Source organism: Malassezia pachydermatis, assembly GCF_001278385.1.
Source record: "Malassezia pachydermatis strain CBS 1879 chromosome Unknown scaffold2, whole genome shotgun sequence".
Classification (NCBI taxonomy): domain Eukaryota; kingdom Fungi; phylum Basidiomycota; class Malasseziomycetes; order Malasseziales; family Malasseziaceae; genus Malassezia; species Malassezia pachydermatis.
In genome coordinates this window covers 406,486-423,942 of record NW_017253139.1, presented here as the reverse complement: position 1 = coordinate 423,942, position 17,457 = coordinate 406,486, and the positions used below count along the sequence as shown (strand labels likewise).

Sequence of the window (17,457 nt, the reverse complement as noted above, 5' to 3'; positions counted from 1 at the left end):
TGGGTAGCTCAGCGGTGCTCCTCCTCCTCGTCGACGTCCAATAAGTCCCCTCATGATGTATGGGACGACTTGTTTGCAGGGCCGTCGCCGCATCCTACGACGGAGACGCCCACGTTGGGACGGCCGCTGCCAGAAAGTGAGCCGATGCCACGCTCCATTTTTCATGCGAAAGAACGTACGTCGACAATGCGTATGCCACGTATGAAAAAAGAGGCCCCTGCCTCGTCATCGCTCACAGCGTCCGAGTCAGCGCAATTCCGCCGCATCTTTGAGCTGCTTGAGCAGGAAATGGGCACTTCGGAGACCTCATCAACGATGCCGTTCGAGGCCCACTTGGGCCAGTTTGCCGAGCGCCACTCGCTTGCGCCGGAGAAAATCACGGCGCGTGGTGGTGGTGTAGGCACGCGATTCGAGGCGAGTCGTGAAGGGCTGGCAGCTCAGTTGTCGACCGAAGAATTGGATCGCGGCGTAGATCAGATTTGGGCGGCCTTGCAGTCGCAGACGTCCGCCGCAGAGGCATGGGCCTGGGCCGAGCAGCATGTATGGGGCACGCAAAAGGATACAGGAAGTGACGAGGCGCGGCCCATGTATGGAACGCAGACGGCCTTCTACGCGCCGGCGCTGCATATGTTGTTGCTAACGCTACGCGATCGATTCCATGCACCGCACACGGCGCTGGCCGTGTTATCGCATACGCATGCTATGGGCCCACACTCTTCTGTGCTGGGATGCACATCGTCGTTGTATGCCGAGGTCATCCGCACATACTGGCTATGCCTCCAAGATGCACCAGGCGTCCTACAGACGGTCCGCGAAGCAAGGTCGTCGGGCATTTTGGCGCCAATGTCATCACGCCGGCCAGTGCATGGAGAAGACGATGCGATACGAGAACAAATTGAGCGTGTGCGTACGGAGCTTCGTACGCAGGCGACAGACAGTGCGCAAGCACGAACGGCGCTCACACTGGATGCGCCAGCTACACTAACCATGTACGACGATGAACAAGAACAAGTACAAATTTCAGCCGAGCTACGTCGTATTGCAGGACACACGTCGCGGTACACAGAAGCACCAGCACCCACATCATCGGCAACGCCCAAGCACAAGAAACGACGGAGTCGCAAGTCGTCTGTACCCCGGCCGCCACCGCCGCCTTCATCGTCGTCATCGTCCCTGCTAATCTACCCACAAAATCCGCAGGCATTGCTGCGCACCAAGGTACGGCGGCACGCCATCGAGCCAGAACACGCTTGATTATACCACCGTGTACCGGCCACCTGCGGACGGCGTACGTGTCTCCGTGTCCAGGTAGGCCTGTGTACCTTCCAGCAGCAGTCGCTTGATTTCGCGGATGGCATTCTCCACACGGAAACTCTCGTTGCTCTCAATGAGCAACGACAACTTGGGCGGCTCGCCAGGATGCGGCTCGCGACCACGTTCGTAGAAAGCACCCTTGTTGGTAACTTTTGTGTTAGTGACATGTCATACGTACTTGCTGCCCCAGTAGACTCGATCAGCATCGCCATGGTCTCCTTGTTGGTTACATTCCACCGGGCTTTTTGCGGGAAGTCGTTGATAGGGAAAATCGCATGGAACTTCGTCGCATCCGGATCTCGCGCTTTCCGTGCATTCTCTAGCTCTTCACGACGTTTGTTCGATACTGCATTGATGCGCGCAATGACTTCCTGTAGCTTGGTGGTATCAGCGCCAGCGGCTCGTGCCGCATCCAAACGCGCCTGGTTCGCCAAGTGATCGGACTCTGTATACATAGGCTGCCGGTTTTCTCGCACAGCTTCAGGGACAGGACCTGTTCGCACTTGGATGTCCGCCTCGTTGAGCCGCTGTGTCTCGTCAGCAGCGCGAGCGGCTACAGCCTCTGGATCGCCCTGCTCGTCTTCGATGTAAATCGAAGCCTGCGCTTGCAGCAAGCGCTCACGGCCCATTTCCAGCTGCTCCAGTCCACGACCACCGTAGCCAGAGCGCGAGGCATGTGCAGTGCCTTTGGCCACTTTCTCCTTAAACTGCTTCGCAAGGGCCTCCAGGGCAGGGGGGACCTCGACTTTGCTAGCGCGCAAAGCAGATACCAAGTCCTTGGCATACCGATCCTGCTCGGGTGTAATGAACGTAATGCATGTGCCTTGGTTGCCTGCGCGCCCTGTGCGCCCTGCACGGTGCACATAGTCTTCCAAGTGATTTGGCACGTCGTAGTTAATGACCAGCTTGAGCTGCTTCACATCCAAGCCACGTGCAGCTACCGACGTAGCCGTGAGAATAGGGACAATGCCCGCTTTGAAGTCAGCGATGGTCGTATCGCGATCCGCTTGGTCCTTGCCGCCATGCAATGACATGACAGGGTACCCACGCTTGATCAATTGATGCATAAGGTCGTCGGCAGCATCCTGACGCTCCACAAAGATCAACGTACGTGCATCCTCGTCGTTGTGGTATAATTGGCCCAGCACTTCCAGAAGCCGGAAAAACTTTGTGGGCTCCTGTCGTACCTCAATCACCTGGTGAATTTCCGGGGCAACAACACTTCGTCCGCCTACCGTGATTTCCAGCGGCTCATGACGTAGCATTTTCCGCGCTAAGCTTTCCATCGGCTTGGGGAACGTCGCAGAGAAGAGCACAGTCTGCCGATCAGGACGAATGAGACCGACAATCTTCATCACTTGTGGCTCGAAACCCAAATCAAACATGCGATCCGCTTCGTCAAGAACAAGGTACGTCACACGCTGCAGATTCGTCACACGCCCACCATTGGCTGTAAGTAAATCAATCATACGGCCCGGCGTAGCCACCACGACATCGGCCGTCTTTTTCATCTCTGCAATTTGCTCCGAAATCGGTGTGCCTCCATACACACAGGCCCCACGCAAATGGAACGCCTTCAAGAACGGCTGAGCATCGCGGTAAATCTGCACAGCCAACTCTCGCGTTGGAGTGAGAATAAGGGCAATGGGCCCTTCGCCTGACTCTAAAGGACGTTGGTCCTTTACGTGGCGAAACATGGGTAGTAAAAAGGCCATGGTCTTACCAGACCCGGTCTTCGCGACACCAATCATATCACGACCACTCATAATGACCGGCATCGCTTGGCTTTGGATGGGCGTTGGTGAGTTGAAGCCGAGCTTCTTGATCACGTCCAAGCACGTCACAGGCAGTCCACAATGCGACCATTTTGTAATCGGGGCAGGGCAGTCCTTGCCACGCACAGAAATAGCGCCAAGCTCCAGGCGCATACGCTCTGCGTCGTCCTCGGAGAGGGCGGCAATCTCGTCCGGTGGATGATAAAAGGCCTTGCGGAACGGCTCGTACTCTACACTTGCATGATCAATAGCCGGGAGTACTTTCTTTTTATGCCGCTTGGATGCCATTGCCAAGATGTCTTCTGGCCGCATGGCATCCAAATCAATCTCCTCCTCCTCGCTCACAGCCCCCTCTGCGGTGTCCTCCTCGTCGCCACTGAGGAGCTCTGGTGCAGCAGAGTGTTGCGCCTCTTCTTCCTGTACCTGGCCTTGTAACTCGCTCATAAATGCATCTAATGGATCCTCATCTGCGTCCTTTGTAGCTTCTCTTCGCGAAGACAGTTTGTCGTCTTGACTCAGGTCCCACCTGCGTTGTGGCTTTTGAAGTGGCTCATCCGCATCGTCGCCAAACACGCCTAGTCGTATGCGTGGTACTGCTGCAGCAGGCTTGGCTGAGAAGGTCGCACTACGAAAGCCCCCGTGCACACGCGGTGGAACTGGATCGACTTTTGCCTTTTTTGGTGGCGCGGCTCCCTCAGCCGCGGCGCGTTTCTTCTCTGCTTGCTCACGCCGCCAAGCTTCTAAGCGCTCGCGCTTTGCACGCTGCTTTGCCTCTGCATCGTTGGTCGGCGCTGCGCTACTACTCATGCAGGCCTCTTTCGTTTTCAAGACGCGACGTGGGGATGAAAAGAGAACGACGACGCACGGAGGTTCATCAATCGGGGTTTGATCGGGCACTTCAGAAAAAAAGCAAGGGGGCCAGTCTCTTCTTTCCACACGCGCGCGTGCGCTGCTCAAAGTCCGTGAGATGGGGCGTAAACGATCGGCTGCACGCGAGGAGCAGGTCGAAGCGTCCTCCGTGCCGCCGTCCAAGGCGGCAAAAACCATGGAGGACGAAGACTTTATTGCCTTTGATATGGAAGACGAGCCTGAAGAGGCAGAAACGTCACAGCACGATGCGCTGCCTACGCAGTCGCATGTGCCTGTGTCTGTAGACGATACCATTCGCGAGCATGCTGCAGCGCGAAGTACACCATGGGCTTTGCACGTGCCATGGCACAAGTGCAGAAACGTAGCTGAGATGTACGTCGACGAGACGACCACTGACAGCAGGTTGCATGAGGAAATCAAGACGTATTCATCCTGGATTTGCCCGACACGAGAGGAGCACGCCGTACGTGTTATGGTCATTGAGCTCCTACAAAATGCACTATGCTCAGAGTGGCCTGATGCGCAGGTCCTCTCGTTCGGAAGTCAAGATACGCAGCTGTATCTGCCGCAAGGGTACGTACGTCGGCCACTCACGGTAGCGATATCGACTTGGTGGTGCTATCGCAGACGATGGATGCGCGTCCTCGTGAAACTACGCTGCGTGGCATTGCTGCATGCCTACGCTCCCATAAACTGGCGAAGGATATTCAGGTGATCGCGCGTGCCAAAGTCCCGATCATCAAGTTTGTGTGCCCGTATGGCCACTTTCACGTCGATATATCCATCAACCAGGCCAATGGGCTACAAGCTGCTCGTCTTGTGAACCGTTGGCTGATCAAGCAGCCTGCCATTCGTCCGCTGGTCATGGTCGTCAAGCAATTTCTTCAGCAGCGAGCCTTGTCGGAAGTGTTTACAGGTGGGCTGGGCAGTTACAGTGTGACGTTGATGGTACTGAGTTTCTTGCAAGTGCATCCCAAGCTTCAGCGAGCAGAAATAGACGCATCGAAGAATCTAGGTACGCTGCTCATGGAATTCTTGGAGTTGTATGGCAAGAATTTCGGCTACGATGAGACTGGTATTACGGTTCGCGGGCGTGGTGGCTACTTTAACAAACGGCAACGTGGCTCGTACGATACTCGCAAGCCGTTCCTCTTATGCATTGAAGACCCTCATGATCCCAGTACGTGTACATGCACTAACAACAGGCAACGATATTTCCAAAGGTTCGTTTGCGATTATTAGTGTGCGATCGGCGCTGGGCGGTGCCTATGATATTTTGCACGCAGCTCTGTGTGAGCGTGCGAATGACTTGCACAATTTCCGTCGGCGGCAGCGTATCATGCACGATCGCCAGCAGAAAAACACACACAAACACTTTGATCCCAACGATGAGGACGATCGGTTGCACATTGCATCGGAACTCAAAGAGCCAGAGAGTCTGCTGGGCAGTGTGCTGGGCGTGTCGCGTGAGATGATCAAGCGTCGCACAGAAGTACGTACGAACCAAGACTAACGCAGATCAAACAATTGTACGACGCAGGCACGCTGCAGCAGCGCCTTGCAGAGTTGCAGCCCACTGAGCCAACGCAGGCAGAGACCAACTGCAGCGAGGCAGATCACAGTGTGGACAAGGCCGAAACGACGCAATCGTCCGTGCCTACCGTTGTATCGAGCAGTGACTCTGATACACCCGTGCTACTGCATGTCCGAACCAAGCCAAAACGACGAGTGGTAGAAGAGTCGCCGGATACATCGATGGAGTCACGATACCGACCGGCCAAGACCAAGAAGCGCGCAGCTCGTGACCCATGGTCAGAACGAGCGCATGTCGCAGCGGCACCACCCAGCGACTCGGACGAGGATGCCCTCCTCTCAGGCGACGCTCCGTTTGTGGCTGAGGTTAGTGATAGTGATGCGCCGCCGGAAGCGAGCACGCCACTGCGAAAAGCACAGCGGGCCGCGGCAAGTGTCCTTGCCCCGCACGAACGCCGAAAGACGTCCAAACTAAACAAACAAGCTCGCATGGATTATTGGCACGCCAAGGCCATGGCGCCATCGCAAGACTATAGCAGTCCGTAATATACCCCCTCTACCCATCTACGAGAGAACGGCCTCCGTAGCACTGTCATCCCATGCATGCCGCATTGCCTGAATCCATTCTATGCATGGCACTGCGCCTGCACGGCGAAGGTAGCGTGCATGGGCAAGCACAGGCAAGCGACGGAGGGATCGTCCAGATGCGCCATGGCAGTGTGCTGCAAGGGCACGCAGTGCCTGCGCTGTCCCTTGCTCTGTCATCGCTGCAGCCTCCATGTCCAGTTCACGGTACGATGGAAGAGGCGTTTCCAGCGCTAGGCCAGCACGTATTAGCTCTAGCATACACGAGCGTAGAATCCCATAGACGGCCTCTTCGCCAGGCAGGCCAATGTATTGCCGAATATCAGCGCGATCCAGGAACGCAGGATCGATCGAGTCCGACAAATTCGACGTGGTCATCACGAGGACATTGCGTTTGTGCTTGAGTTTGTCGAGTTCTGTGAGCAGCGCATTGACGACCCGAATGGAGTCGCTTGGTTCCACGCCTGCGGCCGCCGAGCTTCGGGCCTTGGAAAGACTCTCGATCTCGTCAATCAGGACCACGACAAAGCCCGACTCGTCTTCCACAAGCTCAGCCACCATATCAAAGAGTCGGTGGACCAATTTGCCCGACTCGGAAAACCACTTCGAAAAAAGTGAGTGAGAATTGATTTCGACAAGCTTGCCATGGGTATATCGCTCATGCAAGCGGATGGCAAGCTTCTGAGCCAGGGCACGGCATAAGGACGTCTTGCCTGTACCTGGAGGACCATGCAAGAGCACCACGCGATTCCAGCTAATAATCGTAAAGTCCACATCAGCGTCCGAGAATAGCATGGTAGAATGGATATAATGCAATAGACGCCATTTTACATCGTCACCGTAAATCAAACTAGGCCATACACCATCCAAAGCACGACTAGGCAGCTCTGATAAGGTCGCTGCCACAGAATTGTCAGACGTGCCTTCGTGGGGATCGCCCACGCCGAATTCGTCGACGTTATCCATAGGGCACGGCTGATATACATGAAGAGCAATCTGGACTTGAGGCACAGAGGCATTCGAGCAAGGTGGATCACATTCGTCCACGTACACATGGTCCACATGCTCGGCCAAGAATGGATCCGTTTGCCAGCCACGAAGCGGTGTGCAACATGGCACGGATTCCACGGTCTGTAGATACGTACGCATAGCCTCTTCCAGTGCGCACGGCTCTATCACAGAGTCCACATGCTGACGCACCTCGACTACCGTAAGCCACTATGCCACCACGTACCGTGCAAGATGGGCGTCATCGTGTCACACAGAGCAACACGACGCGCACACCGACATCGCGTCCCAGAAGACTGGCTCACGTGATGTATCGCTCAGGAAAAAGATCCTATCTCTTTCTATCTATCACAAAAGAGGTATCGGTGCATGGGCGATCGCCCATCATTACTGGTCCTCGTCGGCAATTTCAAAGTCAGCGCCGTACGGCTTGGTCTTGAAGAAGGAATCGTCGAACCAGTTGATACGAACTGTCGTTAGCATAGCCCTCCATCATCATACATACCATAACCATCCTCACCGCCGCTCGCATAGGCATTGCCAGTAGGGTGCACAGCCAGCGTGTTGATCGGACCGAAGTGGCCAGGGAGACGTGCACACTCTTCCGCAAACACCTTGTGCCAGAAACGCGACTCAAACTTACCCTGACGCGCGCTAGTGGTCGTGACGCTCATCGCCTCCTGACCACCACCGACCACCACGTAGGGCCGCGTGGGCAACGTAATGGCAGAGTTCAGCGGCGTGTCGGTAGGATATGTCTTGATCACATCGAGTGTCGTGGCATCAATAATATGCGAGGTCTTGTCCTTGCTCGACGTAATGAAATATGTGCTGTCCCAGCTAAGCTGCAGGTCTGTCACATTCTCCGTATGCGCATTGACGTAGTGCACTTCCAATTCTGCATCAATGCCCGACTCTGGCTCTTTCGCATCATGTGTGTACAGAGCCACTTTGCCATTTTCATGGCCTGTAATAATATGAGTATCAAACGCATCAAAGGCAGCCACTGTCGCTTTGCTGCCCGAAAATGTAATGGTTCGCATAGGCTCCTGGCTCTGCTGCGTCCACGTGGCAGGGTCACGGTTAATCTCAAAGACACGAAGAGCACCACGGTACCCCATACGCTCCTCCGTAATCATCAGCACCTGTGTACCGTCGCTGTTGAAAGCGACGCGCTTCACAGCCGTGGGGAACTCCCACACGTACAAGCATGTGCCGGTTTGCACCTCCCAAAGGCGCATTTGGTTGTCAGCAGAGCCTGTAATCAGGAGCTTTGTGTCTTTATCCACATCGACAGACCACACGGTACCGTTGTGGCCATTGTACGTGCCGAGACGCTCACCATTGTGGGAGTACCACACGTTCACAAGGTTGTCCTTCGACACGGAAAAAAGCAGGTCACCCTCACGGTTGAACTTGATCTGGTTCAACGAACGGGTATGACCCGAAAGCACAATAGGACGCTACGTTCCTGTTAGTACAGCTGAATGGTACCTACCATCTTCCTGCTAGTTCGTCCGTGCTCGGCGAGGCGATGATGCGAACGACGTCGACGAGGCAAAACTAAGAAGATGGCATCACGTGTTATTCGGCCGAATATCCCCGGTCAGCCGCACTCTTCCGCAGCTACGGCTGGCACCGCTGCCGATTTGACTACGGAGAGGATACGAAGGAGCTTTTTTGCTTGCTAGTTTGTGCTTTCCCCCTGGTATCTCTTTGTAAACTCATATACAAATCTATCTTGCACCATGGGACAAATCTTGTCGGAACCCATTGTGGACAAGGTACGTGCGCATGCGGTCGCTATGATTCCGCCATTGGTGCTGGTGAAATTAGGCCGAATGGCGGGACACATGCGGTAAACAGATACTAACACGGCTCAGAAAACCTCCTTTGAAGAGGATGAAAATGCAGCGTACTGCGTCTCGGATATGCAGGGCTGGCGTATCTCGATGGAGGATGCACACACGGCTGTGCTGAATCTGACCGAGGAGGAGGGCAAGACCCCGCTCGAGCGCATTAGCTTTTTTGCTGTGTTTGATGGTCATGGCGGTACGTATCCATGATATTCTGACAACAGGCGCGAATGTGGCACGCTACTCTGGCCGCACGGTGCATACCCGGCTCCAGGAACTGCCCGAATTCAAGGAGAAGAAGTGGGAGGCGTCGCTGCGTCGCGCGTTCCTCAAGACCGACGAGGACCTTCGTCAAGGTATGTCGACCCATGGCTAACAGACAGACCCTGTGTATGCAAATGATACATCCGGCTGTACCGCGGTGGCTGCATTGTTGGTCCCCGAGGCCGAGCGAAAAGGCCCTACGATCTATGTGGCCAATGCGGGCGACTCGCGCAGCGTGCTGAGCGTAGGCGGCGAAGCTAAGGCTATGAGCTACGACCACAAGCCTGGCAACCCAGATGAGCACTCGCGTATCCTGAACGCTGGTGGTTTTGTTGAATTTGACCGTGTCAACGGCAACTTGGCACTGAGCCGGGCTATCGGCGACTTTGAGTTTAAGCAGAACAGCTCGCTGCCGGCAGAGAAGCAAATTGTCACAGCGGATCCTGAGGTGATTGAGCACAAGTGGACGGGTGAAGAAGAGTTCCTGGTACTGGCCTGTGACGGTATTTGGGACTGCCTGACCAACCAGCAGGTGGTGGATATTGTGCGAAGAGGCATTGCGAATGGCTTGGAGCTTGAAACTATCACCGAAGATATTCTGGATCGATGCTTGGCGCCTGATGCGGAAGTCGGTGGCATTGGTTGTGATAATATGACGCTGATGATTGTCGGCCTCTTTGGCGAGCGTACCAAGGCAGAGTGGTACCAGTGGATTAAGGAGCGGGTTGAAGGCAAGGTCGGCTATGACACGCCCGAGACCGTCCCGCCTGTGTTCCGGACTCATGCGCAGCAGGGCCACCACCAGCACTCGTTTGGGAGCAACGCCCAGCGCAACGTGGCTCTCTCGCTCAATGGCCTGAACGGCAGCGACATTTTGTCGGCCATTCCACGCGTGCTCACGGGCCATGGCTTCCAGGAGGACGCTGATATCCAAGAGGCGGACAAGGTGACAGACGAGGAGACGAAAGAGGCGGCCGAGAAGGCGTAAGATGTGCTTGTAAATGCGGCATGGCACATTGTGCCACCCATGAGATGTACTATTGTATTGCTTGACTTGCTGGGTCCGTGATTACCAGCGAGTGAAAATACCAAAGACGTACATAAATGTGTCTAGATATGAAACTATATTACAGACGATGTACCAGAGAGCAATGCTGCACCTACACGGCGGGGTATGTCATGGAGTTCGTGCGAGAAGAACTGCGCCCATGCCGAGGAAGTATACCCAGCCGCGCAGCTGTACTCAAATCGGTTTTCGTGGAAGAGCAGAATCGCTCGGTAATGGAAGTAGATCGCCAGCACAATGGCAATGTGCCAGAGCTGATGCGAGTGACCGACAATATCAAAGCGGCCAGGTGCGAAACGCTCAGGGAAGCGGAAGCCGTACACGATCACGCCAACAATGTAGGAGAGTTCACTGGGAATGATCGGAGCGAAAAACCGCATCATGGGGCCAAATCCATGAAGGAAGCCGCCATGTACGAAAGGCACAATGCCCATCATAGCCATTAGAATGAAAAGGGAAATGCGGATTGTTCGGTACTTGAGATCGTTAAACCATGGCTGCCACGGCAAAATAGCCATCGTTAGGCCAAGCGCAACCACGCCGACCGTATAAATCGCAACCAAATCCGGCTGGCAGTAAAAGCCATTGTAGACCAATGTCTCTAGGGATGCAGCCACGAGCCATGATATACCGGTGTAGTCCAGACACGCAAAGCATAAGAACCAATCCAAGTCCGAGCAGCCTGCCATGACATGCCATGTCACAGAGCAAATAAGACATTTGGCTGCCGCCAGCAAGTAAATGGTCTGGATCCAGCGATCCATGGCCGTCGTGTGTTGGTCCAGCACACCTGTAAACCAAAACAGTGCAGCAACGAGAATGAGACCTGCGACGTGTGTGTGAATGTTGCCCGTCTCGTTGTGCACTTGGAACATGCTATACAGAAGCGACTTCCAATTTTTTACCGGAATGAAGCGATACCCTGTGATGATAAAGTCATTGTTGCGCCACAACTCCGGTAAAGCATGGTACGAAATCAGCTCACGGCCGCCGTTCGCCAGTTGCAACGCAGCATGGTACAGGGCATCTTCCACATCGTGCACGGCATGAGCAATCTGGGCCCCAGCTTGTCGGCCATGTTCACGCACATACTCCAGCTTCTCTTCGAACCTGTGGATCAAATCGGACGGGTACATTTGCCCCGACAAGACCTGGGCCTCGTGGGCGATTTCTGACGATTTGTCGATCAGAGACTGCAGCGTAAGTTGGTTCACATGCTCGCGGATGTACGTGACGCGGCGCTGTACTTCCTCAGAAAGATGAGCAGCCGTGGATGGCATGTTGGTCGCCCACTCGGGCGCTGACATGGTCCCATTGGAAAAGAGGGAGGGATGGAATGTACTAGCGCGACGTTCCCAGTCGTGCATCATAGCGTACACAGATGTGACGACGTCCTGCCGCGAAGGCATACGGTCCATCCACTCAAGCGTAGAGGGACTGGGTATTTCATGTGCATACCGCATAACAGCCGCATACGCAGCACCGAGACGCGCTTCGATGTGTTCTAACGGCACAAGGAGACCCATACGATTGGCATGGTGGGTATGAACGAGCCGTTCCATATCCTCGGCGTACTCACTCATACGTGCACGTACATAGGCAAGCCAGTATGGCAACGAAGGCTCTAAATCCAGCGATTCGACCACCGAGAATGTACTCGCAGAATCACTGAAACTCACGTCGCCAGCGTCGTCTTCGTGCCCGACACTGCGCCGACGCCTCAGGGATGGACGTTCGTGAAGGCACATATCATCTTTCGCATGGACCGAAGAAGAAACGGCCTTCTCAGGCACCGTTTCATCCGGCGCCATGCCGTCCAGAATAAAGTCACTGTCTAGGATCGGTACGTTTAGGAAGGCCACACGCCCTTCCCCCACATGGACGCCACACCCGGCGCTGCAAGGGGGGCCAAATAGAAAAATGGGCAGGCAACGCCCAGGCCACCTGTTGGGCCCACGTCGCGAGACTATACACATTGTGACGCTACCTATACTGCCATGCCTCCTCATCCCAGTCTTCAACAAGCGTAGGATCATGTTTATATTTCGGACCAAAGTAGCCGAATCCATCGCGCAAGACTAGGACTTCTTGCGCTGCGTGATGGAAGCGGCCAGCCTCGATCGCAGCATCGCGGATTTCGCGGTAGATGCGCGCTGCCTTGGGACCACTAGATTGTTAGAGTTCATAGCAGGATACCTACCGCTGCTGAGAGAGTGCACAATGGAACACCACTCGATCATCTACTATTAGCGAATCCATGTATACATACAGGGCTGCAGCGGCTCCAGGAGGGTGTTCACCTTGTCGAGAAACGTCGACGAAGGGGAATGAAAGGCGCCAACAATATGACCACCTTCATAATCGTCGTCTAGACGAGTAAGGTAGGGCACGACGTACCTCGCACATCGACCACAGCCACAGTGTGCGGCGCAGCCTTTCGCTTCTTTAGCATGGCTGCCAGTGCATCAGCATCAATGTATTTGTATGGCGGCGAGAAGGACATGGTGCGGATGCAATACCACACAGGGGTCCGTGCTCGCTGGGCTACAGGACGCAGCCACGACCGCATGCCAACCCAAAGCCGAGCGGTGGCCTCTCCACGATGGAGGAACGTTCGGCCGACGTGCATCCACAGAGCCAACGTACGCGCGCACCAGCCGCCCTCACCGTCGCGCAGGACGAACGAGACGAGGTCATGGCGGGAGTGTCCTCGTACGCACCGCCAGCCGGAGTGATCTCTGATCTGGCGCAGACAGATGCCCGAGATGTCATGGGCCGCATGATTGCGTACCGCACGCAAAAAGCCGGGTTTGCAGGCGCACGTCGTCAGGCGATGGAGCGTATGGAGGAGTTGGTCGATACATGTACGTGGTATGCACGGCTCACACATAGTCATGGAAACGCTCCTGCAAAGCTGTGCACAGTTTTCCGAGCTAGCGAATCGTCATGACCCCACGTTGCATGACGTATTGCACACTTTTGAATTGCTAGGCGTGAACTTGGCCGAGTTGGCCGAGTTTTCGCAACAGACCCAAAAAGAGGAGACTCGCGCAGAGATCGCAGTTGCGACGCCGCGGGAAGGTACAGAGGCTTGGGAAGATCCATCGCGTCATTTCCTTCCGTGCCGTGAGAAGGAGGAGCAGGAAGAAGCGTCGACGTGGTCAACGTTGATGCATGACATTGTCCCGAATCATCTGCCAGCAGAACCGCCCCGTCACTGCTGGATGTCGACGCCAGTGTATGCAACGGAAGTGCTCTCCGAGATGCCCGTCTTGCAGTTGGTGAATCGCAAGTTGGAGAATGCACGATTGGTCGAAACATCGTTACGCCAGCTCATTAAGAACACGGATGCAGCAGCCCCTGCGAAAGTATGGATACCCAGTGAGCCAGGCACCACCAGCAAGGATGCTATACTACCGACGTCCGAGGCTATGGACGAAGATGAGACGAGGGCATCAGCCCCCGCTCAGCCGTTCGATGGGTGGAACGCGCCGAGCACGGAGCCGGGTGTGGCGCACGAGAACAAACGTGGCGTCTTGCCACGCGCTGTCAACTACAAGGCGTCCTGGTACGCCTCTCTCTCGTCGAACGATAGCAAACTCCCGATGGCCAACCTGTATACGGCGCGCCTTCGTGGGAACGTCGATGACCCGCCACGCCGTTATGTTGTAAAGTAAGAAAGGATGTATTGTATTGTCTATGCAAAATATGGTACACAATGACTATAGGGTTGTCGTCAATGCTTCGTAGTATTATACCATGTCGTCTTGGCCCTTTTCAGACAGTTCATCGCCCCCATGCAGGTTCACTTCGTTCGCACGTCGTCGGCGCTCGTAGCGGCGGAAGTAGGCACGCTTGATCCACTTCCACGACTCCACACCCACAAAGAACAGCAACGTGCACACAAAGATGATGCCCCATTCCCAGCCGATGGGCGGCTTGTGAAGAAAGACAATGTGGTTCAAACCAGGAATGTAAAGAATGGGGAACACGCTCACAAAGCCCAAAACGACGCATGCGAACAAGAACTTGTTCTTCCATGTATCGACAAACCACTGGTTGTACCAGTGCGCATCGTTGCCCATGGCGAAGAACGAACGGCGCAAATTGGTCACTTCCCAGGCCAAGAAGAGCGAGAACCAAGTAATGACCACGAACGTTGCACCACGTGCTCGATACACAGCGTCACACGTCTCGTTGAACTTGTTGTTGCAGTTGATACCGAGATCCGCAGGACCCCATGCAAAGACGACCAAGGCAAACGTTGCCAAGCAGAGCGCTGCCATCCAGAGGCCATACACCAGCAAATCCACGAGCATTTCGAGACTAAACACGCCCAGCTTGGACGTGTTGGGACGCTGCTTCATGATATCACGCGAGACGGCTTCCATACCGAGACCCATCGCAGGGAAACCACTTGTGACCATGATCACGTACAAAATTTCCACGGGGCTCAGAGGGAAAACGGACAGCTGCGACTCGTCCTTAAATGCCAGACCAATAAGGAGTACACACGCCTGTGCGACGTTTTGTGCTAGAAGATGCAGCACGAATTTGCGGATGTTGTTGAACATGCGACGTCCCTCTTCAATGGCATTGCCGATCGACGCAAAGTTATCGTCCGTCAGCACGATATCAGACGCATCCTTCGCAACGTCCGAGCCGGCCATGCCCATGGCGATGCCGACGTCGGACAGTTTGAGCGAGGGCGAGTCGTTCACGCCGTCACCCGTCATCGCACAGAATCGGCCACGACGGTGCAATGCTTCGATCATACGCACCTTGGTCTGCGGCGCACAACGTGCAATGACCAAAGGCAAGATCGGCATACGATCAATTTGCTCGTCGGACAGACGGTCAAATTGCGCCGCCGTCATGACCACATGCTCCGCCATGTCCTCGCTGTACTTGTGTGCCAACTCCTCGCGGCTGGGGATAATGTCCACTTGCTCCGCAATCGCACGCGCCGTACCAGGATGATCACCCGTGAGCATGTGCACTTCAATGCCCGCCTGGTGGCAGGTGCGCACAGCGCCACGCGACTCAGGACGAGGTGGATCGTAAATGCCCGCCAGGCCAAGGAACACCATCTTCGACTCGACTGTCTCGCGTGAGAGTTGATCGCCTTTCGCCACCTCCGACGACGTCAGAGGGCGGTGGGCCAAGGCAAGGACACGCAATCCCTGCCCTGCCAGTGCATCCATGTTCCGCAGAATGGTCTCCTTGTGAGACTCGGTGAGGTCGTCAACCTGTCTGTGCTCCAGCTGGATGGACGTGCAAGCATTCAGCACCATTTCCACAGCGCCCTTGATCATGGCAACGTGCTGCTCCATCACACGATGAGTATATGTGACGGCCATACGCTTCAGACTCGAGTCAAAGGGGTACTCGCCAATCAAGCGCCACGGCCCAGACTTCTCGCCGTCCGCGGACGACTTCAACTTGGCATTGCTCATGTCAAAGCGGCACGCGAGTGTCTGCAAGGCACACTCCGTGGGATCGCCATGCGCCGTCCATGCCTGCGTATCCTTGTCATAAAACACTTTGGCCAAGTTGCAAATGGAGGCCACAGTCACGTAGTCATACACCGGCGCCAAGGCATCGTCTGTCAGGTCCTGCGTCGACGAGCCCTCCGCAGCGACCAGCGTTCCTTCCCCTTGAAGATCGCCCTCGCTGGGCGAGCCTGGGTATAGTCGTACTTCGGCTAACGTCGGGTTGAATGGCTCGTTGCTTTCTGATACCTCCAATTGGCCCACGGACGGAATCCAGGCTTTCTTGACAACCATCTTGCCCTGCGTTAGGGTGCCGGTCTTGTCCGAGCAAATATCAGTGATGGAGCCAAGCGCTTCGAGCGACTCCAACTTGCGCACAATCACATGGCGCTGGACCATCGCTCGACCGCCCATAGCCATCGTGATGGTGAGCACAGCTGTAAGCGAGGCGGGGATCATCGACACGCCTGTGGCTACGGCGTAAATAATGACTTCCTTGTCGTGCCAATTGTTTGAGGCAAATACAATAATCGCAAAGACCACAGCAATGATAAACAAAAGAATCGCCAGCTTGGACAGCAGAATCTGGAGAGGCGTGCCTTTGTTCACGCCCAAGAACGCCAGGATTTGGTCCATCAACGTCAACGTGCCTGCTTCGAGGTAGTGGTGCGGTCGCTTCTTGCCAAAGGCATTGCGCTTCACCTCCCTGATCTTGCGGCCTTTCGAAGCCCCTTGCAGCGCATCGGCAATCTTGCCGATCTCCGTGTGCATACCTGTGCTCGTCACAACGACCGTTGCGCGGCCTTTGCTCACAGCCGAGGAGGCGTACGCCATGTTGAGGCGGTCACCGACGCCCACTTCGTCACCTTCAGAGCCGCTAGGTGGGAACGTCAGCGTGTAGTCCTTCGCCACAGGGAGCGATTCACCCGTGAGCAGCGCTTCGTCCGTCTCGAAATTCTTCGCATCGACAATACGGCAGTCGGCAGGGACGGTATCGCCGGTGTTTAGCTCCAGAATATCGCCAGGTACTACCTCTGGCGCTGCGACAGTAATCAGCTGACCGTCACGAATCACATGCGCGGTAGGCGACGCAAGCGAACGAAGAGAGTTCATCGTCTTCTCAGCAGAGTACTCCTGAAAGAAACCGACAAAGACGTTGATGCCAACGACACCGGCTATCACGCCACCCTCGATCCATGACTGAATGGCCAGCGAGACAACCATGGCAATGATGAGGACCAATGTCATAGCATTCGCAATTTGGTTGATAAGAATGCGCGTGACACTCACACTCTCACCACTGTTGAGCTCATTGTTGCCATACTGGCCTAGACGTGCTTTGGCTTCAGCAGACGATAGACCTTTCAGCTGGTCAGAGTCCAGTGCACGCAAGATTGGGTTCACATGATAGCGATGAGCATAAGTAAGAACCTCCTCCCGAGAGGGAGTGGCTTCGGAAGAAATGGTTTTGTTTAGAACATCTTTTCCATTAGACGCAATGGTCGAACTGTTGGTAGATTGCATATACTAGCTTGAAGATCTCTTGGCTTCCTGATAGAGGATTTTTGCTGCCCACATCGCGCCTTTTAAGTTGTACCTCCCTGAGACCCTGTCCAAGCAACGCATGCAACAGCGATGTGGGAAGGATGGACGTAGTGGAGAAGTACATTTTCATTGGCTGTTGCCGATGCCAA

The 17,457-nt window shown here is 55.1% G+C and overlaps 9 protein-coding genes across 9 annotated transcripts; 4 read left to right on the top strand and 5 right to left on the bottom strand.

Moving 5' to 3' along the window:
* Nucleotides 1-186: 186 nt before the first annotated feature.
* Nucleotides 187-1,254, top strand: Malapachy_2306 (hypothetical protein; the record flags this gene model as incomplete). The annotated part of the gene is made up of 1 exon (XM_018136798.1): nt 187-1,254. One exon carries the CDS (start codon nt 187-189, stop codon nt 1,252-1,254), a length of 1,068 nt encoding a protein of 355 aa, XP_017993011.1.
* Malapachy_2264 (p-loop containing nucleoside triphosphate hydrolase protein) lies at nt 1,255-4,136 on the bottom strand (the record flags this gene model as incomplete). Its single annotated transcript, XM_018136756.1, has 2 exons — nt 1,255-1,463; nt 1,493-4,136. The coding sequence occupies 2 exons, from the start codon at nt 4,134-4,136 to the stop codon at nt 1,255-1,257; spliced, it is 2,853 nt and encodes a 950-aa protein (XP_017992938.1).
* Nucleotides 4,057-6,038, top strand: Malapachy_2298 (trf4-topoisomerase i-related protein; the record flags this gene model as incomplete). Its single annotated transcript, XM_018136790.1, has 4 exons — nt 4,057-4,532; nt 4,559-5,139; nt 5,165-5,451; nt 5,478-6,038. The coding sequence occupies 4 exons, from the start codon at nt 4,057-4,059 to the stop codon at nt 6,036-6,038; spliced, it is 1,905 nt and encodes a 634-aa protein (XP_017992978.1).
* Nucleotides 6,039-6,056: 18 nt separating this feature from the next.
* Nucleotides 6,057-7,330, bottom strand: Malapachy_2270 (thyroid receptor-interacting protein 13; the record flags this gene model as incomplete). Its single annotated transcript, XM_018136762.1, has 2 exons — nt 6,057-7,282; nt 7,312-7,330. The coding sequence occupies 2 exons, from the start codon at nt 7,328-7,330 to the stop codon at nt 6,057-6,059; spliced, it is 1,245 nt and encodes a 414-aa protein (XP_017992892.1).
* A 142-nt stretch (nt 7,331-7,472) lies between these two features.
* On the bottom strand, nt 7,473-8,586 carry Malapachy_2272 (wd40 repeat-like protein; the record flags this gene model as incomplete). Its single annotated transcript, XM_018136764.1, has 3 exons — nt 7,473-7,555; nt 7,591-8,548; nt 8,584-8,586. The coding sequence occupies 3 exons, from the start codon at nt 8,584-8,586 to the stop codon at nt 7,473-7,475; spliced, it is 1,044 nt and encodes a 347-aa protein (XP_017992894.1).
* Nucleotides 8,587-8,833: 247 nt separating this feature from the next.
* Nucleotides 8,834-10,193, top strand: Malapachy_2285 (pp2c-domain-containing protein; the record flags this gene model as incomplete). The annotated part of the gene is made up of 4 exons (XM_018136777.1): nt 8,834-8,869; nt 8,969-9,137; nt 9,166-9,297; nt 9,325-10,193. The coding sequence occupies 4 exons, from the start codon at nt 8,834-8,836 to the stop codon at nt 10,191-10,193; spliced, it is 1,206 nt and encodes a 401-aa protein (XP_017993037.1).
* A 134-nt stretch (nt 10,194-10,327) lies between these two features.
* Nucleotides 10,328-12,774, bottom strand: Malapachy_2271 (adiponectin receptor protein; the record flags this gene model as incomplete). Its single annotated transcript, XM_018136763.1, has 5 exons — nt 10,328-12,101; nt 12,259-12,438; nt 12,472-12,511; nt 12,541-12,639; nt 12,669-12,774. The coding sequence occupies 5 exons, from the start codon at nt 12,772-12,774 to the stop codon at nt 10,328-10,330; spliced, it is 2,199 nt and encodes a 732-aa protein (XP_017992893.1).
* Nucleotides 12,775-12,873: 99 nt separating this feature from the next.
* On the top strand, nt 12,874-13,948 carry Malapachy_2307 (hypothetical protein; the record flags this gene model as incomplete). Its single annotated transcript, XM_018136799.1, has 2 exons — nt 12,874-13,135; nt 13,164-13,948. 2 exons carry the CDS (start codon nt 12,874-12,876, stop codon nt 13,946-13,948), a joined length of 1,047 nt encoding a protein of 348 aa, XP_017993012.1.
* Nucleotides 13,949-14,023: 75 nt separating this feature from the next.
* Nucleotides 14,024-17,287, bottom strand: Malapachy_2261 (ena2-plasma membrane p-type atpase; the record flags this gene model as incomplete). The annotated part of the gene is made up of 1 exon (XM_018136753.1): nt 14,024-17,287. One exon carries the CDS (start codon nt 17,285-17,287, stop codon nt 14,024-14,026), a length of 3,264 nt encoding a protein of 1,087 aa, XP_017992933.1.
* Between the last annotated feature and the right edge of the window lie 170 nt (nt 17,288-17,457).